The sequence below is a fragment of the Salvia splendens genome, chromosome 9 (genome assembly GCF_004379255.2).
Source record: "Salvia splendens isolate huo1 chromosome 9, SspV2, whole genome shotgun sequence".
Taxonomy (NCBI): Eukaryota; Viridiplantae; Streptophyta; class Magnoliopsida; order Lamiales; family Lamiaceae; genus Salvia; species Salvia splendens.
Window position 1 is genome coordinate 25,368,945 of NC_056040.1, and position 27,638 is coordinate 25,396,582.

The window sequence follows — 27,638 nt, forward strand, 5'->3', positions numbered from 1 at the left end:
TTTGAATTTCTTACAATTCAATTACCATTCCCAAACGTATGATGAAATTTCTCAATTTTAAAATTACCAATTCAAATTTGTTTATTTTTAATAAACAGCAGCTTTTTTTATAGCACAATGCAAAACAAATTTTTCGGCAGTGGGAATTGAAATAGAAAATTGAGCTCAATTGAATCACAAATTCAGATTATGAACTGCATCTACTCATCTATTTCCAAATTCAGACGAAATCGACCAGAAATCAAAATTCATTTACCGCACAAAATTAGTCGATCGAAATTTCCTCTGCATCGCGCTAAAATGAAGATCTTCGCGCCGGCCTCCTCGAGCTGCTTCTTCGCCTCCTCCTTCGTCACTCTTTCCTTGAATTTCTACGGCAATCCTTCAATCAATTTCTTCGCCTCCTTCAGCGCCAGGCTCGTCAGAGCCCTAACCACCTTAATCGTCGCGATCCTTGAGTTGCTTGGCACGTCGTCGATCACCACGTCGAAGGGGGCGAAGGAGGCGGCGGAGACGCCGAGCTTGTCCTGGAGGTACTCGACGAGCTTCTGAGTGTCGGCGAGGGTGAGGTTCGAGATCTGGTCGCCGAGCTCGACGACTTTCTCCGGAGCATCGACGACGGCGAAGGGTGGAGGTGTGTGGTGCGGCGGCGGAGGGGGGAGGTTTTGAGGGGAAATTCGATGGTGTGGCAGGGAATGTGGGGGTGGGTGAGCGGTAATCTTAAAAAAATATAGAATTACTATTCTGCCCTTTCACAATTAATTAATGTAAAAATATTTTCTATGTGGCAAATTCTTGACCACTCATTTAATAAAAATGAGTGGCTGAGATTGCATCTCATTTCTCAATTAGCTTAAAAAATCTCAATTGATCATGAACATATATATATATATATAGGGTCATGAGCTATGACAAACACCTCTTAACCATATAACTAGAGAACAAATAATAGCCACAAGATCAAAAAAAGCAAGAGCTAATATTAATTTTCGAATTTAATGAGATATTAGCTCCCTCAATCACAAATTTACTCCATAATAACAAGTTAGGGGTATTATTGTCATTGCAGACCGAATTAAATCCAAAATCATGTTAGGTGCAAAATTGAATTCATTGAGAAATTCATTGAGAAACGGCGATGAGAGGGAAGGCGAGTAGGAGGATGAGGCTGCGGAGGAGGCGGCTGACCTCGATCGCCACGAGCATGAAGTAAGGGAAGGAGGAGCGGGAGATCAGGAGCGTTCCGTCGAGATCCGCCGCGATTGAGTGGCGGTTCGAGCTGTAGGTGGTGGAGCCGTAGACGATGGAGGTGCAGTCGGCGTAGACGGTGGCGGCCCTCTCGATGAAGCTGATCGGCATAAGCGGCCTTGAATTGAGCGGACTTGGCTTCAGCTGATCCATTTGATTTTGGTTTCTGCGAAAGCTGTGTACAAATTAGTTTTTAATTAATATCGTAATAGTATTGTTGATACGCTTAACCATATTGTAATTGAAGTCACTTTAGCTATTCATAAAAAAACATGAAAAACATAAAAACACCAGGTGCGAAGAAGCGAAAATCTACCAAGAAGAAGAAGGAATATCAAATTCATTCCAACAATCACTTTTGTAAACAAGAGTGAAGTAAAATCATAATAAGAGTGATGTGTTTTGTAAACAAGAGTGAAGTAAAATCAGAATAAGAGTGATGTGTTTTGTAAACAAGAGTGAAGTAAAATCAGAATAAGAGTGATGTGTTTTGTAAACAACAGTGAAGTAAAATTAGAATAAGAGTGATGTGTTTTGTAAACAAGAGTGAAGTAAAATCAGAATAAGAGTGATGTGTTTTGTTAACAAGAGTGAAGTAAAATCAGAATAAAAGTGATGTGTTTTGTTAACAAAATCACAATAAGAGTGATGTGTTTTGTTAACAAGAGTGAAGTAAAATCACAATAAGAGTGATGTGTTTTGTAAACAAGAGTGAAGTAAAATCAGAATAAGAGTGATGTGTTTTGTAAACAAGAGTGAAGTGTTTTCTGAACAAGAGTGAAGTGTTTTGTGAACAAGAGTGAAGTAAAATCAGAATAAGAGTGATGTGTTTTGTGAACAAGAGTGAAGTAAAATCAGAATAAGAGTGATGTGTTTTGTGAACAAGAGTGAAGTAAAATCAGAATAAGAGTGATGTGTTTTGTGAACAAGAGTGAAGTGTTTTTTGAACAAGAGTGAAGTGTTTTGTGAACAAGAGTGAAGTAAAATCAGAATAAGAGTGATGTGTTTTGTGAACAAGAGTGAAGTAAAATCAGAATAAGAGTGATGTGTTTTGTGAACAAGAGTGAAGTGTTTTCTGAACAAGAGTGAAGTGTTTTGTGAACAAGAGTGAAGTAAAATCAGAATAAGAGTGATGTGTTTTGTGAACAAGAGTGAAGTAAAATCAGAATAAGTGTGATGTGTTTTGTGAACAAGAGTGAAGTGTTTTATGAACAAGAGTGAAGTGTTTTGTGAACAATAGTGAAGCTTGGTTTTTCTTTCTTTCTTTTAAATAATAATTCTTTTATATTATATAAATAAATCTGTAGAAATCATTTAATCTAAATTGAAGTAATCACAATTCACATATAATAATTGATTGCCTTCATTTCATACATAATCAAAACTAATGCAAATAAACCTGAATGCCTCAAACTCAGAGCAATCAAAACTCACTGCCTTTTGTGAATTTTATGAATCAACTTTAAACTAAGCAAAAAAAACATCATCTCATCATCATCGCCCGCCCTAATTTCCAGCATCTCCGCATCGAGATCGGCCAGCAAATTCGTTACAAATCCACAGAATTCGAACTCCACGCCTATTGTTTAGCTAACTGCGCCAATTTCCACCCTACCGCTGCAAGGCATCGCAGTTATCGGGCACCGGCGAGTGCCACGGCGACCGCGGAACTGGCGACGGCGTTGCTGCTGATGATGCATCAAAATCCGCAACTCCTCCTCCAGGCTGCTCCGGAGCTCCCTCTCTAGCTCCACGTTTCTCTGCCGAAGCTCCTCCGACGCATCACGGTGGCGGTCAGAGATCGGCACACGGTGGCGGTCAGATTGTGGAGTAATTTGATCGCATATTTGCATGTTTTGATCGCAGATTTAAATTAAGAAAGCAATTTCCAAAATTACCCTCAGCATATTTTCTATAATTAAAATAAATAATATTTGTTCCATTAAGATGTGTGGCTGAGATTTGTTCTCTAGTTATACACTTAAGATTAGTTATATCTTGATCACTACTCTATATATATATATATATATATGGATGTATTCATTTCCTTTTTGTATCTTTTGTTCTATTGTTCTTTTTAATCTCAGCCTCACAATTTTGTCATCCGACGGTTAGATTGATGCCATGTGTCATTTAATAATGCAGATTTTTAGTTGAATAATGCACACCGACTATTAATGCACCATTATAGTGTAATAATGCAGATTTTCAACTGAATAATGCACACCGACTAATAATGCAGATCATCACAACCATCCAATTCAAGGATCCAAGGGCTGTGATTGAAAAGAAGCTTGGACTGAAAAGCTGCGAAGGACCTTAACACACCCATATATATATATATATATATATATATATATATATATATATATATATATATATATATATATTGTAACAATAAATCAAGATGATAAGGAAATGATAAGAATGAAATATCTGAAGAGACATAAGTAAGAAATATGGAAAAGTTGTATGACGAAAGTACAAATAAGTTTGATATGTGAGATTGTAAGAAATTTTTGGAAATCTGTGAAATTGAAATAAAAACAAGCAAAAGATTAAAAATGAAATAATATAGTTATTATAGTTACTATTGTCATAACTGATAGGGTTGGATTCTATAGTTTGGATATTGCTACTGGGCTTTCGAGCTCACTCCCCCTCCTTTTTCCCCCTGCAGGTTAGAGTTGATATTCTGTCAGTGGTCTTGAGCAGCTTTGCACATCTTTGACGGGTCACTGGTGGTCAACTTGGTTTAGTAGTCGTGGCATGTTGTGTAATAGTTAAATCTTTAATTTTCCGCTGGATAAATATAAGTTTTTTTAATGTAATAGATTTTAATTATTCTTTTAAGCTAAAAAGAAAAAGGAAAACTTCAGCATGGGTTTTCGATACTGAAACGTGACATCACTTATTCGTTGGGTTTACCTACCCGGTAAGGGGTGTTACAAGAGACCGTTCGGTCGGTTCAACTCAATCAGCCGACCTATGTCAAAGAGAGAGAGAGACCCCATGGATTGATATATATATTTTTTTAAATGCATTGCTGATGTGGCGGTCGGCCTGAGAGACCGATAAACTTGGTCTCATAATAGGTCTCACATTCTACCAACTTTTTTTCACTCACATTTTATTATTAAATTAAGTATATAAAAATATGACTCACATTCAATTATCTTTTTTCACCAACTTTTTTCTTTACATTGCTTAAAATTCATGCCGAACTCAAATGAGACTCCTAAAATGGGACGGATTGAGTAATAGTTTTCTTCACTAATTAATCTATACATGAGTGTGTTATATTACTAACTCACTCTTAAATTATTAACTACAACTAAATGATTGATATTGGATCATTAAATCAAGGCACAAGATCATTCACCTATGGGTATCAATACAATGTACAAAAAATGTCAACTAGAGATGTTAATGTCAACTAACAAAAAAATAGTTATAACTAACTTTTAAAAAATATTGCAAAACTTTAAATGAATATAACTATCTCAATGTAAATTATTTTTTGCACAACATATCAAAATAAAGATAATTTTATAAGAATTTTAAGGAGATCTCACTTGCATATGTTCTAATGTCAAAATTTAAAAAGAATTCTTGAATTTCGTATTTTTCAAGAAGCAGTTTAATGTCAACATAGCTATCATAATATATCAATATAATACATGTACAATGTTAATGTTAAATTGTGTTGACATATTTAATGAATCGTAATAATATGTTTAATACAGTATATTGACATTTTGATCCAAACCCTAAATTTTGTGTAATACCCCAACTTTTTCTACCTTGTTATTTGTTTTTGAAAAGACATCGTTTGTGCATCTGATTAACTTTTGGCCTTTATTTCTTTTGTCAAGAGACGGATTTTAAAATTTTGGGCCTATAGAATTTATTCAATTCTTTTTCAAGAAAACCCTTTGTTATGAGCCCAAGACATTTATCAATTTTTCATCTTTGAGCCCATTTTGAATATCAGGATTTAAACGCATAATACTTTCACAAATTTTCTGTTCCATAAAATCCCGAACAAATCAGTTTCTACCTCCCATGATTCCATGAAATTAGTTACCGTCACATACATATAAGCCCACAACTCCACGTTTATCTCATTCACAATTTGGAGAGAAACCGATAGTTGAGCGAAGAATTAAAGAGAACAAAGGTTTGAATGCAAATTGAGAGAGGTCAGTAAGCTTGGAGTGGAAAGAATCCCCAATCCTATCTCACAAATTTCCTAGACACCGAGCAGCTGCGGCAGAAATTGAGACGGAAAAAATGGAGAGCAACAGCGGATTCCGGCGACGGCTCTAGGCAGAGAGCAGAGTGAGATGGATTCGGTAATACTTGGATTTCGGGCAGATACTGCGGGGAATTGCAGCGGCGATGAGAGAAGAAGATAGGTGGAAAGCTGAGCCTTCGAGTTAGCCGACGACGACGATGGAGTTCAGATCGGAGGAATTGAGAGATGAAGGAGGGAAGCGAGTTCTCTTTTAATTTTGGATCGGAGATGTCGACAAATCTGAGAGAGGGGTACGCCGGATGCAGTGGCGCTGATGGAACAAAAAGAGAGACAGAGAACAGAGAGTGAACCGGAGATGGAGGGAGAGATCGACTACGTGGCGGTGACAGTAGGCGGAGACACCGGCGGTGCTTGCTGCAACAGTGAACAGTGGCGGACAGCAGCTTGCGTCGGTGAAGAACGGTGGCAGCGGCGATGCTGAGTTTTGCCGGAGAGAATGAGTTTTAGAGCGGGAATGGCGTGAGCAAAAGAGAGATGGGAGTCAGATTTGTTCCTGATTGGAAGAAGAAAGTGAAGGATTTGAGATTTTAATTTGGGGAAGAAGATGATAAAGGGCTCGCTGTTTTCATTTTACAAAAATGAGTTGATTCATTTTGCATTTGGGCTGCTCTATCATTTCTTTGATTGGGCCACTATACTAGTTTTTATTCGGACCCTGAGTAATTATATTTGTGGGTTGTGGCTTAATTATTTGGTATTGAGTGACATAAATGGGAACAAAAGAAATGGATCGAGAGGATGGGAATGAAAGTGCGAATGGCCTGCTGACGTCGTCGCGACGTCTAAGGCGTTCTCGAAAATAAATGAAAGAGAAGAGCAGCGTGGACTCAAAGGAGGGGTTTTCTCTGCAAATAAAATTAGAGTCGAAGTAAGGAATTCAAATTCAGAAAATTAAACGAACGAGGTGGGCTTTCGAACTAAAGTATTTTTAAGAGCTTCGATTTAATATATTGGTTTGAGCATCATTTTATATGACGAAATGCATGTGATTGTGATTATTATTAATTTAACTTCCATGATTATATGATTTATGTGCTTAAAGTGAAAGTGATTGTCATGTGTTGCGCTGTATAGTTTTTTGAGTGGTTGTGAATTGCTCGACTTGTTGAAGTGATGTGAGATGATGCTCGACATTTGCAGAAAAATTATTTATGTTTCAAATATGTCTTATAAGAAAAAGGGAGTTTGCAAAGGGTATGTCATGCCATGTTTTTGTTTTGAGAAATGCCTATCTGTTTGTTTAGCAAGGGAAGTGTCCCTACTAGACCTATTGAAATTGAGTTCGTGTATGACTAGGGAGTGAGTCCCTACTCAGGCTAGTGTACACCATTGGGGATCGTGAGCCGTCTTATGGGTCGGCCGGTCTAGTGAACGAGTTTGAGGCCATATTCTCGTTTCACATGATGTTGAGGTTGTTGAGACGTTGAGGTTGTTGAGATGATGATGTTGATGATTTCTTAGTGGGGAGCGAGTCCTTACTATGAGTTTAATCGAATTCGGGTCCTAACAAGGGTGCGTCCCTAGTTGGACTAGTGTACATGATGAGGATTGTGAGTCATCGAATGGGTTGATCGGTTTTCGTGCTCGTGGAAAGTAGCCCCTTACACGGCACCCTAAAGAACAGATATGGTAGTTTCTTAAATAATTCAAGGAGAAATGGTTGTGTTTTGAAATGATGAGGAAAAAAGATTTGAGGATGAGTTGAAAGTTTGTGTTTGAGATAATTTTAGTGTCTCGGGTCTTTTCAAGTTAAAACCCTGAGGTCACTCAATGGTGGCATGACATAACTGTTTTTATAAGATTGTTTTGGCATTTGTTCACTAAGTACATCAAGTACTCAGCCCTGCATGTGCTTTCTCTATGTGCAGAATGAGCTTTGACGAGCGCGGTGGTTGTTGAGCATATAAGTGAAGAATGTCTATCAAATGTTCAGAATATGTTGTGTCTTCATACATAACATTATTCTACTCTCGCAATGCTTCCGCTGAGCAGTTATTTTTCTTTTGAGTTCTGGTATTGTTGAGATAGTGTTCTTTTTGAGTTGTTGTTTGTTAAGATACTCTGATTTTATTCGAGTTATTCCCATTTATTTCGAACTATGGTCGAATTGTGTTGTTTTCCCCTTTCTTTCCCGCTTCTTACTAGTCGCGATTAACCGTGTTATCTATCCTTAGGAAATGTGAGCGTGACATTTTGGTAGTTTCCTTATCTTATTAAATTTAAATAAAAATAAAATAAAATTACACGTGACAATTTATAGACCATTGATCTCTACAAATCTTATGATTTTAAATTAATTGTAATTAGTAATTAAAGATTGAGTTAACAATTGCTCACACCATTACATATATAAAGGGGGAGTTGGGGAAATAAAAAATCATTATTGACTAGCTTTATGTTTTATAAGCTATCCCACAAGTGTATGGACTAATGCGTTGTGTCAACTTAAGTCCCATAAACCAACTTCAATTACTCTCTTGACAATCCAAAAGGGTTTTTGTTCTAAAACTAATACTTTAACGAAATTCAGTTAAAAGCCATTAAAACTTCAAATAAAACAAAAACAATGTAAATATGGTTTGAAAATATCATATAGAATTGATGCAGAATTCTAGGATACAATGCACAACAATAAGTTATTATCCAACTGATGACCTAACATCATCTCCTATCACTAAAGTCACTATGTGGATTTAAGAAGACCATGAGTAAGTTCTAGAAACGTATAACACAACTAATAATATAGCACACATGAAAAGATTAAGGATCAATTCTCACTCATATAATAACATGAATTAAGACAAACAAACAATTCATTAGTTATGCACCTATTATTCTAACTCTTTAGTCAATGATCATGATAGCTTAAAAGATAGATAGTTTTCATATCATTAGAAACTACTCTTTACCTCAAGAATTTCAAATTTCAGCAAGTTCAATTTCAATTTGCAACCAACCCAAACCAATGCAAACTCCAGTGGAATCCCAACAAAAAATAGCAACAAAACAAAAGCAAATAACAACTAAACTAAAACAGTCCAAAAACCCAAAAATAAAAAATATAAAAAAACAAAAAATAAAGTTGTAAAGGTATATCATAAGACTCACTTTCCACCATATCACCCCTTACAGCTATGCAATGAATAAGTTTAAAGAGTTGGCGGAGAAGTAAGACTTACATCACTCACTGAGGTGGTGGGCGCAGGGGATAATTGGAGAAGAAGTGCTCTAAATATGGAGCCGGATCCTCTGCTGTGATAAAAAAAACGTCATTGTTTCCCTCCATATAAAATAATGCATTTTATTTAGTTTTTAAATCCCTCCAAATCTGCCAACAAAGCAAAAAACGTGGTTACGATTTCTTTCTTCTATCTATTTATGGACATAAACTGTATATATTTTGCATTCCCTGTCCTTGTAGATGATTGAAGGCATCAAAATATTTTTTTCCAAAATTTTGCTAAAGAACACCCATCAATTGCTCGATGAAATGACTAAGACAGAAGATACTTATTGTGAATTGAGTTGGGAAATTGAAAACTTGGTGCTGTATTCAAAATCTTAATTTTGATCTTAGCAACTTAAAATTTACTTCATATATCTTGCTTTGTATCTAATAATTGTTTGATGAGTATAAAATAGTTTTGACAGCTTATGCATTATAGATAAGATTGGCTACATATACTTAGCAGTAATTCAGTTTTTACTAAATTTTTTATGAGCATAAATTGCTTTGACAGATTATGCATTGTAGATAATATTAACTGATATAGTTAGTATTAATTCAATTTTTTATCTTTAAAGGCAACGACAAACATGGCTACGGCAAGGACAAAAAGAATACCTCTTCAAACTAAAAATAATTAGATAAAAACATCAGCAAATATAATCAGATAAAAACAATCCAAAAATACATTAAAGGGAATATCTATGCTCTCATTTCTCCAAAACAACACTGGCAAAAGGGAATATCTATGCTCTATATGGATATGTAGTGATTGAGTAGTATGAGCTTCCTTGTAGAAGGTTATGTAAGGGGAAGATATCATTGTTGTTAATGTTCCAACTATCTATCGACCAAAAAGGAAAGAGTTTCTTTTTTTTGAAGGCGAATGGAGTATATAAGAATATGATTCACCTTCCACTAATTTTTTTTACCCAATTTTCACTACATTTTTTAAAACATGCGCCAAGTTAAATGATGTCAATTAATGAAAAACGAAGAGAGTATGTCATAGTATCAATGTTTTAAAAATCGGACAGGCAAGCGAACCGGCGACGTTACTGGTTCACGGTTCAACCGGTCCAACCGGTCGAACCACCGGTCTAACCGTTTTACTGTTGCAAATATATATAAAAATATATTAAATTTAGTAAATGATTTACAATTAATAATATATCACAAAACATTAAACCTTATAGATAATTAGTGATGTATAAATATAAATAATATTAAAATTTAGTAAATATATTCGGATATATATATTTAATATTAGTTAGTCTAGATAAAAAATTTAATATTTCATGTATTAAAATAAATAATGTTTATATTAATTTAAGAAAATTTATTTCGTAAAATAATATATAATTAAATACGAATTAAGTACTTATTAATTAGTTTAGATAAGATTATTAAGATTATTCATTAATGTCAATAGCTAGGGTATATAAATTAAGTATGTAATATAAAAAATTTATTTATAGTAAATAATGAATCTTATATGGTACTAATAATAATATAGGTGGTAAGTGGAGCATCATTAAAATATAAAGGATGCTAATTATATATATTATAATTAACAATTATATTAAAGAATAATAAAATTAAAATGAATTATTAGTTTTTGTAGATAAAATTAATGGTTACTGTATAAAAATATTTAATGTTAAAATTGTTCAATGAGATCATGTGGTGGAGTGGTAGAGGTCTTCTTAACTAGAAGAGATGTCATGAGTTCAACCTCTACCAACAACAAATTTTAAAAAATTTTGAAAAAAAAAAAAATAGAAAACCGGTTTCCGGTTCACGGTCCAACCGGTCCGACCGGCCGGTTCACGGCGGTTCAATGCGGTGGTGGTTTAAATGGGTGAACCGGACCGGACTACCTACCGGTTCGCGGTCCAACCGGTCGAACCGGCCGGTCCGGTCCGATTTTTAAAACATTGCATAGTATCAATGACATGAACCAAAACTAAGAATCTGTCTACAACCCTCTATCATTGTTAACATATCTCGGAACTAAAGTCATCTGTTTTTTCATGGATGCATCACACGCATCAATCAAAAGTGAGAACTTATGAATTTTAATACTCCCTCTGTCCCAAGTTACTTGAGTCGTATTCCATTTTAGGTTGTCTCAAGTTACTTGAGTGAGTCATTTATCTTTTTGACTAAAAATAAAACATCTAATCATACTTAATTTATTCTTTCTTTTACTTTACCCTCTGTCCTCTCTCTTAATTTATTCTCTCTTCTAGTACTTTATTTAACTCACTAAACACAACTTTCTTAAATCCCGTGCTGAAAAGAAACGTCTCAAGTAACTTGGGACGGAGGGAGTATTGTTCAAATAATTTTTGTGATTTCAATTAGGCCTTCTTATTCGGCCGGTTCCGATTCTACCCGGTCCGGTTGACCAGGTACCCGGTTACAAATTTTCATGAATCCTGGAACCGGAACTGGAACCGGTTCGGAACTGGTTGGGTAAGAACCGGTCGGTTCCGAACCGGAACTGATTTATAGTTTTAATTTTAATTTATTTAAATAATTTAACATCTAGAAATATAACAAATTAATGCCAAAAAATTTAAATAAACGCACAAAAATACAAATCAAAATATTGAAAATCTAAAATAATACAGTAACTTTTAACATGGAGTAAAAATATAGTTCTTGACCACTAATCATGTTATTTATGCCCAACTACGTCTCAAAAGTGGTATACAAATTAAGCCTAGTCCACAGATTATGGAATTTCAATTCTTTAATATCTTTATTACATTATTATTCGTATTCACTCAGCAAAATGCCTTCCAACAAATAAAACTTTAAGAAGGAAAAATGAGTCATGAAATTGATTACTTCAACGATTGAGATATTCACAAAACTAGTAGTTTTGTTATTTTTAATTTTCTATATGCTAGCCTATTTTCACCCACGTATATGTATATAGTCTATGTGTATATAAGGCTTATAAATCAATATAATTTCAAAGTAGTAGTATTTGATTTTGTCGTATATTTCTTAACGATATATATGTGTATCAAAATATACAATATATATGTTAATCGAAAAAAATTTGATAAACTATACAATATGTTAGTAATTGAAAGCATATCAAACAAATTTATATTTGAAGCACATTCTTTTGATGTATTTCTAACTCAATTGAATACAAAAAATGAGGAGATATCAAATGAAAAATATGTACTCCATAGTTGCTGTTGCTGGCTAGAAAGTTAGGATTAATTTTAATTTAAGTAAAAAAATTAAATTTTATTAAAACTAAAATTAATGATCTGAAATTATTATATTATTCGGTTCCGGTTACCCGGAACCGAAAATTTTGAAAAATATTAGAACCGGTTCCCGGTTCCTCAATTACCCGGCCGGTTCCGGGTATCCGAGAACCGGAGAACCGGTTAAGCAGGCCTAATTTCAATAACGCAACAATTTGTTATTTTTTTAGTATGAGATTAATAATCTGATTATTACTATTAGCTTTTTAATGTCTACTACGACTACATCAAATTTATATTCACCATATCAATCTAGTGTCTCTATAGCTTAGTCGTATTCTTTTTTGGGTTATCGCATTGTAGTTAAGTCATTTTCTTTATTTGGTAAAAAACAACAACTTTTCTTTTCTCTTACTTTATTTTCTTTTACTTTACTTTTTCATCACTTTCCTACTTTTTTCTTTTCTATTTTATTATCCATTTACTTAATAAATTTTTCTTAAATCCCGTGCTGAAAAGAAACTCCTTACTCAAACAATTTTGATATTGTCATGACTGGACTAATAAGTAAAGACAAAGTAATTATTTCCTTCAATAAATGCGAGTTTCTAAAAATTTGACTCATACCAACTTAAACCCAACATATCTTAAATTTTTTACTGAAATAAACCGAAACAAATTATTAATACTCCATTTGCAATAAATTTGAAGATCTAAAAACTAGATTTTCGAGCGATTGCCCTTCTATATTAATTTCATCACTACATTTTATTATTTTATCGAAAAAATAATGCTACAGTCTCTGCAGATGAAACGAACCTATTGAAATCGAAGGAGTAATAAAAACCGAGCCTTTTCAACAATCACATACCAATTTCTGTTATATTCGAAACTACCAAATCCAATTACAAACGAAGGAAGATAAACGAAGAATTAATAAAGACAAATTGCAATAGATATGTCTACGCATGCACACGGGTCGGAACCCGCCGGTTCCGGTTCATCATTCCCATGAACCGGAACCAGCCCGCCAAGGGTCCCAGCGGTTCCGATTAAAAAAACCGCCCGTTTTTGGCCTGAACCGCCGGTTCCGGGCCGGTTCGGCGGTTCGTCAATTTTTTATTTTACTTGCATTTTTTTATTTGTTTATCTATGAAATGTGCGTAAATAAAATTCAAAAAAACACGATGAAAGTTGCAATTTTATTGAGATTACAAGTTACAACAATTACAAATCACAAAAACTTTGAGGTCTTGAAGTCATAAACAAAAATTTAAATACAACGAGACTACTAGTCAACAACGAAGCTAATTACAAATTACAAAAAAGACTTAGAAGTTCTGAACAATAAATTAATAAGTATATATACTCTTAGTCGGCGAAGGAGATGTTTCTACATAACTAAATTGAGGACACATTTAGCAATTCAACTTTAAATGTTGAGTTTAGTCTAACAATCAACAATTATAGTAGAATTGTCAAAAGTTTCTCGGATTTAGCCTTATAGAGAAATCTATTTCATCGACTAGAGTATATACAAATACAATTATTTAATTGTATTTGCATATTTTTAAAATAGAAACAAATGGGAAAAAAGAAATAAAGGAAAAATGACTTGAGCTCAACTTAAATTTAGTTCCTACGTATCCCTAATGCTCATTTGCATTAGGGAAACAAAGCTCACGTAGTTCTCTTACCTTACTTACCTATTTGGCTTGGCCGGCGGTTGACGGTTGGCCTACGATTCATCCCTGGTGAATTCTTCTTGTGATCCCTCTTGACGATCATCCCAATCATTTTCTTGTTCTCTCACGTCAGCTTTGGCCCAATCATCAAGTAACATCACGGCTTCCATATTTTTCGCGGAGAGCTTACTTCTTGATTCATCCAACACACGCGAGCCAACACTAAAAGCGGACCCGACGACGACTATGGAAGCCGGAACAGAAGAAATCTCCTTGGCCATTGACGCAAGTACGAGAAAATCTTTCTCGTGTGTTCCCCATCAATCGAGGACGTCGATTTGGGCGGGAGGAGTAGGACCTTCATCACCAAAGGAAAAGAATGAATCGAAATATAAATCTAATTCACTTACCATACCTGAGGACCTTCCGCCGGTGTTGTAGTTGTATAGGTCGGCTAATTGGGATTGCGCGTCGGGGTCATCATAATCGGCTTGAAATGCGAAGCCAAAGTTATGTTGTTGAGGAGGGGAGGTCTTCTGACTTGGTGGGTACTGTTATACTTGGTTTCATATTCGGTATAGAGAGCACGCAAGTTAAACTCGAATGTTTGTTGGATAATTGACCGGTTCGAGAGGTTTATTTGAAATGATTATGAGAGGTCTACTCCGAATTCGTCACTGGTATCTGATTGCAATGCTTTAAGCGGACCAAGATCAATAGAACTCAAATTGTTTTAATAAAAATCTAACATCTTGGAGGTACCGGCTAATTTCCATTTTGGATCCAAGACCTTTACAATCAAAAACACCGTTGGAATCTCACTGAAATACTTAAGCCATTTATCAATCATATAATATAAAACACACATCAATTCAGGTGAAGAGTAAGTATTTTTCATTGCAGTTTTAAAACCAAGTGATATATACATGCAATGCTCTAAAACACGAACATCAGTGCAATAATAAACACCCGATAATTCAACAGTTGCATTTTTGAAATATTTGAACAATTTAAATAAAGTCACGATATGTTCCCAACAACTATGCGAAAGATATAAATCATAAACGGGATAGGTTCTAAAAAAATCACATAAAGAATCTTTATGCGTCAAAGTAGAATTCAGACAATCATATGTCGAATTCCATCTATGAGACACATCCATAGTAAAATTCGTATATCTTACATTCTTTTGATGGCAATATTTCTTCCAAGCTTTGCCAATGGCTGGCTTTTGATGGATTAATCTAACTGCAGTTCTAATAGGACTAACATGTTTTTGCCATAATTCAAGCGCATCTTGTACACATAAATTTAAAATATGACATATGCATCTTTGATGAAAATACTTACCTCCAATAATCGGAGCACAAGCCGCAATCAAATCACTAATACTTGCAGTGTTAGCAGTTGCATTATCAAAACCAACAGAAAATATCTTATTGCATAATTGAAACTCATTCAAAACTTGAATAATTAAAGAAGCAATTTCGGGTGCAGTGTGTGGTGTCTCAAATTCTCTAAAACCAATTAAACGCTTGTTCAAAGTCCAACCATTGTCCACAAAGTGAACCGTAATGCCCATATATGAATGCCGGTTAAAACAATCAGTCCATACATCTGAGCAAATGTTCACTTTGTGGCCCAAGTTAAGTAAATAACATGATAATTCAACTTTTTTTCTCTAAACATTGTCTAACGGTAGATCGTTGAACGGTCATTCGACCTACTCTTTTGATAGCTACGTTTAAACCACTTTGCATAGTAACCTCAATTTTTTTATCATCATAAACATTAAAAGGAAAATGCTTCATTGCAGCCTATCTTGTCATAACGTCAGCAAAATATTTTTGATCATATTTAAAAAGAGGCGTACCTGACGAACCTGAGCCACCAGGTTTGAAGTTTAGTTGGTTTGGGTAGAGATAGTGCCATATTCTACCGGATGCTTTGTCACCAAATGACGACGAAGGGTGCCATATCCCCCACCACTCGCAAATTTTTAGACTTTATCACAATAGTTACAATATGCATGAAATGGCCGATGTCTCTTCTTGAGAGTGCGGATCATGAGAACTTGGAATCACCACAGGGACCTTCTTGTAGTGTTTAACAAAAATATCAGATTTCAAAACTTTTGTAGTGTTAGTAGGTGGAGGGGGAGGAGGCATCTCCTCATTTCCGCCGGTGCTAGACGGAATACGAGAATGAGATATATCATCATTGTTGTCCGAGTCCGACGATATAGACACGTCGTACTCGTCATCTTGTTGTTGGGAACTACCACCGCCCCTCCCCTCCACCTCGATGCATTTCAGCGAGTAGTATGGCCATCCTATGATCTTCTTCTATCTATAAATATTATATAAGTTGAAGTTATAAGTAGGAACACAAAAAAAATTTAAAGACTCAATCTTATGAAATTATGAATTCTAAAAATAATTTTTTAGAACTTACTTGCATGCGTTCAGCCGCCACTCGGGAAACCTCTTCCATAACTTCTCGACGACCAGGTCGCCTTGATTTTGAGGGACGACTACTTTGATCTTGGGCAATTCCTTTGCCCCGATCACCACGTCCCGGTTCACCACAAGAAGAAGACATAGTGATAAATGAAAGTAGTATGGATGGAATATGAAGTATTGAATAAATGGTAAATTACGAAAACAACAACAAATATAGTAGTAAGTAGTAACTAGTAAACAACTTGAGCAATTAGAGAGAATGAGGAGAGAATAGAGAAATGAAGATTGAGAAGGAAATCTTTGTTAACACAAGAATGTGGTGAGTAAAAATGATGAGGGAAGTGGGGTATTTATAGGAGTAAAATTGGAAGAAATAAAAAAAATCAAATTTCAAATTCGGCCAGTATACCGTCTGAACCGGCGGTTCAGTCCACGGTTTCTGACGAAAATCGGCTGTTTCTGACCGATTTTCAGGCCTATACACTACCACCTGCGCTCTTCCACCTGAAAAAGCACCGGAACCGTCGGAAACCGTCGATTTTTCTACACACCTCGCCTGCAACCCTATGCCCTAGCCGGAATTTGCCCGTTGTGGCCATTGAACCGCCGGTTCAAACCGGCGAACCACCGGTTACGGTTCGTCATATTCCTGAACCTAAACCGACCCGCTTGAACCGCCGAACCGTCGGTGCCGGTTCCCGGTTCATGAACCGGTGGTTCCAAACCGCCAATTAACCGCCTGGCCGGTTCGGTTTGTGCATGGTTAGATATATCGTGTCCTTCCTATCCTCTTTTCATTTGAAGCAATTCTCGATTCACTCATAAATTTTATTATTATAAAATTAGAACGTGCCGAGCCCATTTTGTTGATGATTAAACGTCAATTTTAGCACGATGTCGTTTTCTAAACGGATCCTCTGCTCATAGCGTAATTTGATTAACAGTTTTATCTGCACACGCATTGATTCGTTTAAGCTTCAGCTGCTTGCTTCGTTTCCTTTCCGTATAAGAAATAAAGATTTACTAGTTTGAGTTTATTCAAACCCCTTTTTTCCATCTCTTCGCATTTTTGTCGAGTGGGTGGGATTTTAAATTGATTTGAGGGCGACCCTTTTGAAGATTCATCAAGAGGGGCCGTCAAAGATTCAATCTTGATTTGTGGGTCCTTCGCGATCTGGGCGTCTCTGTGTTCGAATTTGGTGTCGGAGAGTTCAAATTCAAGGTATTGGCTTTTGATTCTTTGTTGTAATCTCTGTTTTCTCAAGTTATTTCTTGATTAACTGTGTTATTCAGTTCTGCATTCTTTGAGCTAGTACAACTAGGGTTGGATCTAATTTGGTTGTTGATGTTTAGATAGGGCTTTAGGGGTTAACTTCCCTCTTGTTTGGCTGAAGAAAAATGGATATCAGTAATGAGGCTCGGGTTGATTCATTCTTGATTGGGCCGTCTACGCTTTTTGGCCGGACCATTGCTTTTAGGGTGTTGTTCTGCAATTCTATGTCACATTTGAGGCATCAAATATTTGGGATGGTGTTGCTGTACATTTACAAGTTCAAGAATTGTTTGAGGGACTACTTATCCCCTGTGATCTCATGGCTCCATCCGAGGAATCCACAAGGGATTCTCGTGATGGTGACAATGATCGCCTTCTTGTTGAAACGCTACACGAATGTTAAGATGAGGGCGGAGATGGCTTATAAGAGGAAATTTTGGAGGAATATGATGAGGGGTGCGAATAACTATGATGAGTGGGCTCATGCAGCTAAAATGATAGATAAAGAGACTCTTAAGATGAATGAATCTGATCTCTATGATGAGGAGCTTGTGAGGAATAAGCTTCAAGAGCTTCGCCATCGTCGCCAGGAGGGCTCTCTTAGGGATATTATATTCTGTATGAGGGCTGACTTGGTTAGAAATCTTGGCAATATGTGCAATCCAGAGCTCCACAAGGGGAGGCTCCACGTGCCGAAACTCATAAAGGAGTACATAGATGAGGTCACGACACAGTTGAGAATGGTGTGCGACTCTGATTCCGAGGAGCTTCTGTTGGAGGAGAAGCTCGCCTTTATGCATGAAACGAGGCATGCCTTTGGTAGGACAGCTTTGCTTTTAAGTGGAGGTGCTTCATTGGGAGCTTTTCATGTTGGGGTGGTAAAAACATTGGTAGAACATAAGCTTTTGCCGCGGATAATTGCTGGTTCTAGTGTGGGGTCCATAATGTGCTCTGTTGTTGCAACTAGGTCTTGGCCTGAGCTGCAGAGTTTCTTTGAGGATTCCTGGCATTCGATTCAGTTTTTCGACCAGATGGGTGGGATTTTCACCGTTTTCAAGAGGGTCATGACGCAGGGTGCGGTTCATGAGATTAGACAGTTGCAGGTGATGTTGAGGCACCTTACAAATAATCTAACTTTCCAGGAAGCTTACGATATGACCGGTCGCATCTTAGGGATCACGGTTTGTTCCCCGAGGAAGCACGAACCTCCGAGATGCCTCAATTACCTGACTTCACCTCATGTGGTCATTTGGAGTGCCGTGACTGCTTCTTGTGCCTTTCCTGGTCTTTTTGAGGCTCAAGAGCTTATGGCAAAGGATAGAATCGGAGACATTGTGCCTTTTCACCCACCGTTTCAGCTGGGGCGTGAAGAAGCTTCAGGCACGTCTTCACGTCGTTGGAGAGATGGTAGCTTGGAGATTGATCTGCCAATGATGCAGTTGAAAGAACTTTTCAATGTAAATCATTTCATTGTGAGCCAGGCAAACCCTCATATTGTACCTTTATTGAGGCTCAAGGAGCTTGTTCGAGCATATGGAGGCAACTTTGCTGCAAAGGTATCCTTTATCTCAAAAGTTATGCCGTATTCAACTGCTTATGATCTCACATTTTGCAATGCAATTAGCTAACACGGGTACCTTGAAACCATAAGACATGAAACTGAATAATAAATTGAGTCTCTTTTCTACAAGTCACATGCTGTAACATAATTCAGTGTGGTCTCTATTTCTGTTCGTAAGGCCAAATGAGCTCGACTCTGTATTTAAGTTGTGTCCACTTCAGAGCTTTCAGTTTAATCAGGCCACATTGTCGATCTTTGTAGATATAAAGATAGCTTTATGTTACAAAAAACTGTATACATTAACTATCAAGACAAACAGAGATATAGCATGGATTAAAAAAGATGTGCTTTTTTAATCTGAACTAGTCTTCTCTTTTATAAATTTATGAATATGCTGCAGTCTTTATTCTGTGATTGATTGTATCTGCCAAGACTGGCAAGGGTGTATCCTGTTCAAGCTTTCTTCAAAAACTTGAGGAATCTGCTGCATTTTGAATCTTCCTCTCGCTCGTTACAGAAGATAGTTAACCTGTTTCTATTCTTGTTTGCATGATGATGCACCTAGTGCCATTCACAGTCACTTTATATTTATTTCCATCATTCTTTTTTCTGTTGGAATAAGCTCAATTTTGTGTAACGGGTGTCTCTCGACTCTCCCCTTTTCTTTTTTCTGTATATACATGAATGGTTTATAGCTAACATATATCTCACAATGCAGCTTGCTCATCTAGCTGAGATGGAGGTAAAACACAGATGCAACCAAATATTGGAACTTGGTTTTCCATTGGGGGGACTTGCCAAGCTCTTTGCTCAAGATTGGGAGGGTGATGTCACTGTCGTGATGCCTGCTACTTTAGCACAGGTACAGTCGATTATGAAATATCGTTTGCTCAAAAGATGCTTTCAAATAAGCAGACAAATGTTCTTTAACCAAAATCGAATCTTGATAGGAGGACCCGATGATCTTTCTATCATCTTCAGGCTTTTGTCACTTTCAATAGCTTCGTTTACGTTTATGTTTCTGAGTAGAACTGGTTGCTTAGTCATGTGAATTGTTATGGAAGTTCAATAAATCCAAGTTACTGAGATGCTTTCTGTTTTTGTGATTTCAGCTATCAAAGATAATACAGAATCCATCATATGTAGAGCTTCAGAAATCAGCAAACCAAGGCAGGAGATGCACTTGGGAGAAGCTGTCGACTATAAAGGCGAATTGTGGGATTGAACTTGCCCTAGATGAGTGTGTCGCGATTCTCAACCACATGCGTAGATTGAAGAGGAGCGCAGAGAGGGCTGCAGCGGCAGCTTCGTCTCACAGCATGCCTCTTCCTACCACAGTGAGGTTCAACGCGTCGAAGAGGATTCCTTCTTGGAACGTCATTGCTCGAGAGAACTCGACTGGGTCTCTGGAGGAAGACCTACTCGCAGAGGCCGCATCCTCTCTTCACCAGGGCGCGGGTAGCTCGGCCGGGCAAGCCTCGAGGAATCTGCGGAGTTACCGGTACATGCAGGACGGAAGCGACAGCGAGTCCGAGACTGCTGATCTGAATTCTTGGACGAGATCGGGTGGCCCGCTGATGAGGACTACTTCAGCCGATCAATTTGTTGATTTCGTACAGAATCTCGAGATCGATACCAGAATGAACAGAGGGGCAATGGGACACTTGAGCAGTGCCGGGATCCAGCTAGCGGTGCGCGATCAGGTGCATCACAGCCTGAGGGTCACAACACCGGACAGGACATCGTCGGACACAGAGTACGATCAGTCTGGCAGCCGGACACCGACTCCTGTAGGGAGTTCGAGCATCATGGTGGCGGAAGGTGATCTTCTGCAGCCTGAGCGAATCCAGAACGGTATAGTGTTCAACGTCGTGAGGAAGGAGGTGCTGACCCCGTCAAGCAGGAGCATCGAGTCGCCCTCCGAGCAAAACAGCTCCACTCACGAGTCGGTCGCTGAGTGCGTGCAGCTCGACTGCCCAGAGAAGGAGATGGATGCCACCTCCATCTCCGAGAGCGGAGACGACGTGAGGGAAGACATTTGTGTCGCCGGAGATGCCTCGGATTGCGTCCCGGAAAATCCTTCTGGTGATGATATATGCGATAAGCACGTTACCGGCGGCGAGTAGAATGGCGTTTGCTAATTGAGCAAAAAAAAGAAAAAAAAGGAAAATCAGCTTTATGTGATCAAGTCTCATTACATGCTGTGTAATATCTGAATCTTTCAAATGAGGTAAGTTATCCACATATTTACAATCCAAATAGACCTACTTGTAAACAAAGAGATATTGAAATGTAGGTATAGTCTAAAAAAATTTGTAGATGTAGCCTGATTTTTACTTAAAATACTGTAGTTTGGGACGAACTGAAAAAGACAAGTGCAAGTAACATGGGACGGATGGAGTATAAAACAAGAATGAATAGATAAATTTAGGAATACGACTCAGTGACAGGTAAACATCAACATGTCTCAACTATGTATGTGATATTATGTCGTTTTAAACTTGCTACTATCATTCTATCTTTATGAAGATAATATATCAATTCTTAATTAATTTTCAATAAAAAAATATTAACTATAAATAGAGAATTGGGTAGAATACACATTACTAGTGTGCTCATCAATAAATGATAGGCATCCTATAATATGACAATATTCATCTGTCGACTTATAATCATAAAAAAGTGTATATAAATTGCATATAATCGATCCACTTGAATAGCTCTTGTAGTGTATCAAATTCAAGGGATAGCATTAACCCGCGTGTTGGAATAAAGAGAATATGTGCGTTTAAAGGAAATATTAGAGCCTATTCAAGAAAAGAAGGAATAAATTTAGATCAATCAAAGATAACCAAGACATAAATAAATTATTTATTTTCCTTGTTAATATATAATTGATCTCTATATAAAGAGTTGATTAACACTAGTATAATACAATGTAGTCATTACGGTTTTACTAGAGGCATTACTCTTCTATTTTTCGCATTCTACATTCTATCATAAATTAATATGGTTTGTAACAAACTGATGTTTATTCAATTTTATATATTAATTATAATATTTTTTTATTTATCTGAAACAACGTGATTTTTTTGTCATATCAATATAATTTTAACTATTGTAGAATAATTGCGAAAATTTATAATTTTATATTTTTATTTCAAAAGTTATGAGATTCACATTAATTTTTGAGTTGTTTTAAACTAGTTGAGTCATTTACGCTTTAACAAAAAAATTTAATATATTAACTTTTACTCTTTGTTTCTTTTTTAAACTAATTGAATCATTTTCACTTCAACAAAAATCTTTAATATATTAAGTTTTACTCTTTGTTTCTCTCTTAACTCCTATACTTTATTTTCTTCTATATTTTCATATTTATAAATAAATTTCTTAACAAAACTAATTTAGGTTGAAATGACTATAACGATAACTAGCCCAGTTGCATCAAAACATTAGATTTTATTGATAAATAAAATGGGTATAGATTGAGTGCAGAAAAGGAAAGAGTTGACGAAATATATCATGCAAGGTGTGACAAATGTCTTTTGGGCTTGACCAAATCATAATTTTATAACATGAATCATAATTATTATGTTGATCTTACTTTAGTAAGTTTTTCGTGCAATTTTTTGGCGTCACATTTGCGTACCATCTCTTTTTATATTATAGTTTAGCTCAATATTATAAGTAATCATTATATGGTTGATTATAGAGTTAGGATATACAGAATTTTAGGGTCTAATATTTGGTAAAGATGTTCATTACATTTTTTATTAGTATATTATTATAACTCATTTTTACAATGAAGGAATCTTATAAAGTTAGACTAAAATATAAAATTGATCCCATATACTTGTCTATAAAAAATTTGGTCCTAGTGTGTTAGTAATTTTTTTTATCTCAACCATTACCTTTTTGGTCCATAGTTAACAGTTTCATTGACAATTAACAGTCAACTTCATTTTGACTACATTAGTGAGTTATGCATCATTCTAATTAACTCATTTGAATGATATTTAATTAATTAATATGATTAACTAATTAATATGGTAATTCATAATAATGATTAATTTATTAATCGGATTAAAAATTGAAGTTAATTGTTAATTTTTAATGGAACTATTTAACTATGGACCAAAATATATATTTGGAACTAGAAGCTATTACACATACTCCTTTCGTCCCACAAGAATATGCATTTTTTAATTCTAAAAAATCTTTTCTCTCTAATGAGGTGGGACTCATTTTCCACTAACAATACTTTAATTACTTTTTCGCTCTACTTCTCTCTTATTTTATCAATTTTACATTAAAACTCGTGTTGAACCCAAAGTGCGTATTCTTTTTGGGACAGAGAGAGTACTATATAAAATATTAAAACGTTGTTTCGGATAAATGTAGAGTATCAATTTTATGAGGAATGATATACTATATACCTTATGTGAGCATCACTCTCGTTTGACGCACATTTAACGTTGTTCGTTTCGATTTATATATTTAGTTTGATTCTAATACATTAAAAAATGTTATTGAAACTTGTAATTTAAAAAAATTCATAAAAATCAAAGCTCGATTTGTTCGTTTTCTCTATAATTTCAAATAAATTAATAAAATAACAAATCGATCTTTGATTTTTATGAATTTTGTGAAATTAAAATTTTTGATAACATATTTTAATGTATTAGAATCATACTAAATATATAAATCAAAACGAACAACGTTAAATGCGCGTCAATGAAAATGGTGCTTACATAAGGTATATAGCATATCATTCCTCTCAATTTTAGAATTAAATTTATCACTCCATATTATTAAGTTCATTATAAAAATAAGTTATTACTATTATAATAATAATTTAATTAACATCATTACCAAATATTAGACCCTAAAATTCTATATATCCCTGTAATTAACCATATAATAATTATAAAACTAACTAAACTATATACGTATAAAAGAGATGGTACGATGATGAGACGCCAAAAAATGGTAGTACAAAAACATCTCTAAAAGTCTATAAACAACATAATAATGATAATTCATGTTAGGGCATCCGCAGTAGTGCGGATGTCCCGGCGGAATTCCCCGCAGAATTCCCAAAAACACCTCCTGCCACGTCATAAGGATTTCTCACTGCACTGCCACGTCATACGAACTTCCCACTGCACAGTGGCGGAATTCCCGACGAAATTCCCACATTAAAAAAAATCACAAATTCACAAATTAAACAATTTCCGGAAGTAAACAATTTACGTAATTAAAATTTCGACGAAAATAAGGAAAAAATTCCATTAAAATAAGAAAATTACATTTCACCAAATAAAAAAAATACATTTCAATAATTAAAAATTACATCAACGACGACCCCTACGCTGCCACACTTCTTCAATAATATTGTTCTGGAGTCGAACGTGTGCTTATTTTTGGCGGAATAAACGAAATAAAGTGGAATTCCGCGTGGAATTCCGCGGGAGTCGATGCAATGGCGGATGTCCCCACAAAATTCCACGCGGAATTCCGCTTAACGCCGCGGACTTGCGACGTCCTCAGCCCAATTCCGTATCCATGGCGGGCACGCCTAATGACGGACGTCCGCGACGGAATTCTGGGACGTCCGTGGGAATTCCGCGCGGAAGTCCGCTATTACGGATGCTCTTAGAAGTTGTAATCAAATGACGACAAAATTATAATTCACGCAAGCCCAAAGACATTTTTCTCACCTTGCACAATTCTTTTATTTATTTTAAGGTAGTGCAATCACCTTGCAAATTGTTAAATTTATTAAGTACTTGTACGATTTTAGGAAATGAATCATATCCGGAATTAGAGCATCCACTATGGGACCACCCCGCCTATAGCCCCGGCAGGGGCGGTCCCGGGGCGGACGCGTAAATGGGGCGGTAGGACGGCGGACGACGGATAGGCGACGAGGGGGCGAGGACGCGGCAGGTGTCCGTTAGCCGCGCCTATAGGCCCGCCGACCATAGTGGCCGGCCATCCGGCGCGGCGGCTGTTAGCCGGAATTTTTAATTAATTTTTTTTTTAATTTCCTCTATAAATATCACTCTCCACCACCTATTTTCTCACCATTTTCACAAAATTCCTCCATTCACTATCTAGACTTTCACTCTCTGTAAAATGCACGGTGGAGACGACGAATCACCCGACTCGCAGGAATCGGGCTATGGCGGCAATCCTTCACAGCCGTCCGCCGGCTATCCTTCAAATCCATCGGGATATGGCGGATATCCTTCTCAGCCGACGGGATATGGCGGGTCTCCGTCTCAGCCGTGAATGTGGAGTCAATCTCTCCCGCCGTGGGCATCGAGCACAAACCTACCTCCATCTCAGCCGTGGAGGTCTTCTCCAACGCCCCCACCTATTCAGTGGAATCTTAGTCGCTCCGCATTTGGAGATTACAGACCCAACCTCGATACGCTTAACCAGCCGCGTCCGGAGTCCCCTTTCCAATACAACCAATCTCCTTTCACCGAAGCAGATCAAGACGCACTGGATACTATAATGGGTCTGCTCAGTTCCGGCGTCCCGGATACGCCGACAGAATGGGTGGAAACGTCGGCTCCGGCCCGAGGCGGCGGTGGTAGGGGTGGAGGCGGTGGCGGTAGGGGAGGAGGAGGTGGAGGTGGAGGTGGGGGCGGAAGCGGCAATGGGGGCAGCCGTGGCTCGGGGAGCGGCGGTGGCGGCTCGGGCAGCTGCGTCGGCAGTGGCGGTGGCGAGGGCAGTGGCGTCGGCGGTAGCGGTGGCTTTGGCTTCAACCGGGGCAAGTTCTACACAAAAGATGAGCACATTGCCGTGGCGAGGGCGTGGGATGCCATCACATCGGACCCCGTGGTGGGTACCGATCAGCCCGAGGGGAGCTTTTGGAGGCGCGTCATGATAGCATACGAGGACTTCAAACCCCACGGCGCTGATAAGCGCGACCCAGAACAGCTCCGAAAAAAGTGGGGTATGATTCTGCGAGGGACCAAGCGGTTCGCGTCCATATACCAGAACAACTTTCTCCACACTGAGAGTGGCCGAAGCGAAACAGACGTGAAGGCCCTGTTGATGGGCAATACAACACGGAAGGCGGGCCGAAGTTCACACTGTGGGAGGAGTATCTGGTCCTCGCGGATTGTCCGAAATTCAAGGCCATCGTGCTGCAAGAGGTCAACACAGCTCTTGGGCCGAAGCGTACAAGGCACAACCTTGCCGGGGACTAAAGCAGCGGAAGCGGCTCGCACGAGTTCGAGCAGCCCGACGAGCAAGTCGAAGAGCCAGCCGCTACACACACTAGGCGACGACGGCCCCCGGGACAACAGGCCTCTATCCGCAACGCCAGAGGGGCTAGAAGTGCATCCCGCCTATCGGCTGCCGCGTCTGGATCTCACATCCCCCCCGCCCGCCCCAATCCCATAGCACATGGTGCAACCCCACGAGGTCTTGAGAGATAACATATATGTGCAGTTGATGCAACAACTGCAAGACGTATGCAGCAAATACGCAGCGGAATCTGACCCGTACGTCAGGAACGTCTACAAGAGGCTCATCTCTCGGATTGAGAGTTGGCTGGGGTTAGTTGATGATGCTCCTGGGGAAACCGCGGCCGGCAGCAGCGAGGGAGGAGGAGGAGAAGAAGAAGAAGAAGAAGAAGAAGAAGAAGAAGAAGAAGAAGAAGAAGAAGAAGAAGAAGAAGAAGAAGAAGAAGAAGAAGAAGAAGAAGAAGAAGAAGAAGAAGAAGATGAAGAAGAAGAAGAAGAAGAAGAAGAAGATGATGATGAGGAGGAAGCCGACTCCGACACCGAGTAGACGGTGGCAGAGTTTTTAGTTGTATTTTATTTTAATTATTCGTTGTATAATTTTACCCGTTTGCAATACAACGAATATTCGGCTCCAATTACCTCATTTTCTAATTATTTACACTGTGATTATTTTAATTATACATGATTAAAACTAAAAACATTTTAAAATGAAAATTGATTATAAAATTTGGGGGCTATTGGAAGTGTCCACCATAGTGGTGGAAACAAAATTTTAGAGCTATGGACAAAAAAACTAGGACTATGGATAAAAAGTGGGGCGGGGCTATTGGGGTGTCCGCCCCTTAAGTGGCCTATAAATAGTGGCACACGGAGACTACGCGGGCTGCGTATGTCATGCTACAATTTAACTATTACTTTCAACGAATATGGATAGGTCATTGATGGGCGCACGGAAAAATTGAGATACAATTATGATATCATTGTTACTTTAAGAAAATAAAATATACTAATAAATTAAAAGTAACGAGAACATATTATCTAGAAAACTTTTTTCTGTTCATATAATATGAAGGATATGAAAGAAGGGATGTATTAATATGATAGTTCTTTTTATTTTTATTTTTGTTCTAGATGTATTTTTACGAAATGATACTAGATTGCAATGTTATGCATTGGATATTGCAGTATTACCACGACGATTTTGCAGTTTACATATTGTGTTACTTTATTTTTTGGGGGGACAGAGAGTTGCGCTAAATTTGGAGGATATTCCAAATTTGATTCAACTGCAAATTTTCAGAAATGACTAAAATGCCCACGCCTGCAATTTTGAATAAGGTAGACTGCAATCTGCACTCTATTAACGA

The 27,638-nt window shown here is 37.3% G+C and overlaps 2 protein-coding genes and 1 pseudogene across 3 annotated transcripts; 2 read left to right on the forward strand and 1 right to left on the reverse strand.

The window, feature by feature from the left end:
* Positions 1-248: 248 nt before the first annotated feature.
* LOC121749340 lies at positions 249-930 on the reverse strand (annotated as a pseudogene).
* A 16,103-nt stretch (positions 931-17,033) lies between these two features.
* LOC121749697 (triacylglycerol lipase SDP1-like) lies at positions 17,034-21,326 on the forward strand. Of its 2 annotated transcripts, none has more exons than XM_042144288.1 (4): positions 17,034-17,394; positions 17,526-19,001; positions 19,725-19,868; positions 20,119-21,326. In XM_042144288.1, exons 2-4 carry the CDS (start codon positions 17,571-17,573, stop codon positions 21,130-21,132), a joined length of 2,589 nt encoding a protein of 862 aa, XP_042000222.1. In that variant the 5' UTR covers positions 17,034-17,394; positions 17,526-17,570; the 3' UTR covers positions 21,133-21,326. The 2 variants fall into 2 exon arrangements, with proteins under 2 accessions (XP_042000222.1, XP_042000223.1); XM_042144289.1 differs by having other exon boundaries at positions 17,530-19,001.
* A 3,977-nt stretch (positions 21,327-25,303) lies between these two features.
* Positions 25,304-27,213, forward strand: LOC121749341 (translation initiation factor IF-2-like). Its single transcript, XM_042143917.1, has 2 exons — positions 25,304-25,976; positions 27,206-27,213. The coding sequence occupies exons 1-2, from the start codon at positions 25,304-25,306 to the stop codon at positions 27,211-27,213; spliced, it is 681 nt and encodes a 226-aa protein (XP_041999851.1).
* Positions 27,214-27,638: the final 425 nt, after the last annotated feature.

Coding starts and splice junctions, on each gene's coding strand:
- LOC121749697 (XM_042144288.1), top strand. CDS start 17,571: ATGGATATCAGTAATGAGGCTCGGGTTGATTCATTCTTGATTGGGCCG. Junction 19,002..19,724: donor GAGGCAACTTTGCTGCAAAG/GTATCCTTTATC, acceptor CTCACAATGCAG/CTTGCTCATCTAGCTGAGAT. Junction 19,869..20,118: donor TGCCTGCTACTTTAGCACAG/GTACAGTCGATT, acceptor TTGTGATTTCAG/CTATCAAAGATAATACAGAA.
- LOC121749341 (XM_042143917.1), top strand. CDS start 25,304: ATGTGGAGTCAATCTCTCCCGCCGTGGGCATCGAGCACAAACCTACCT.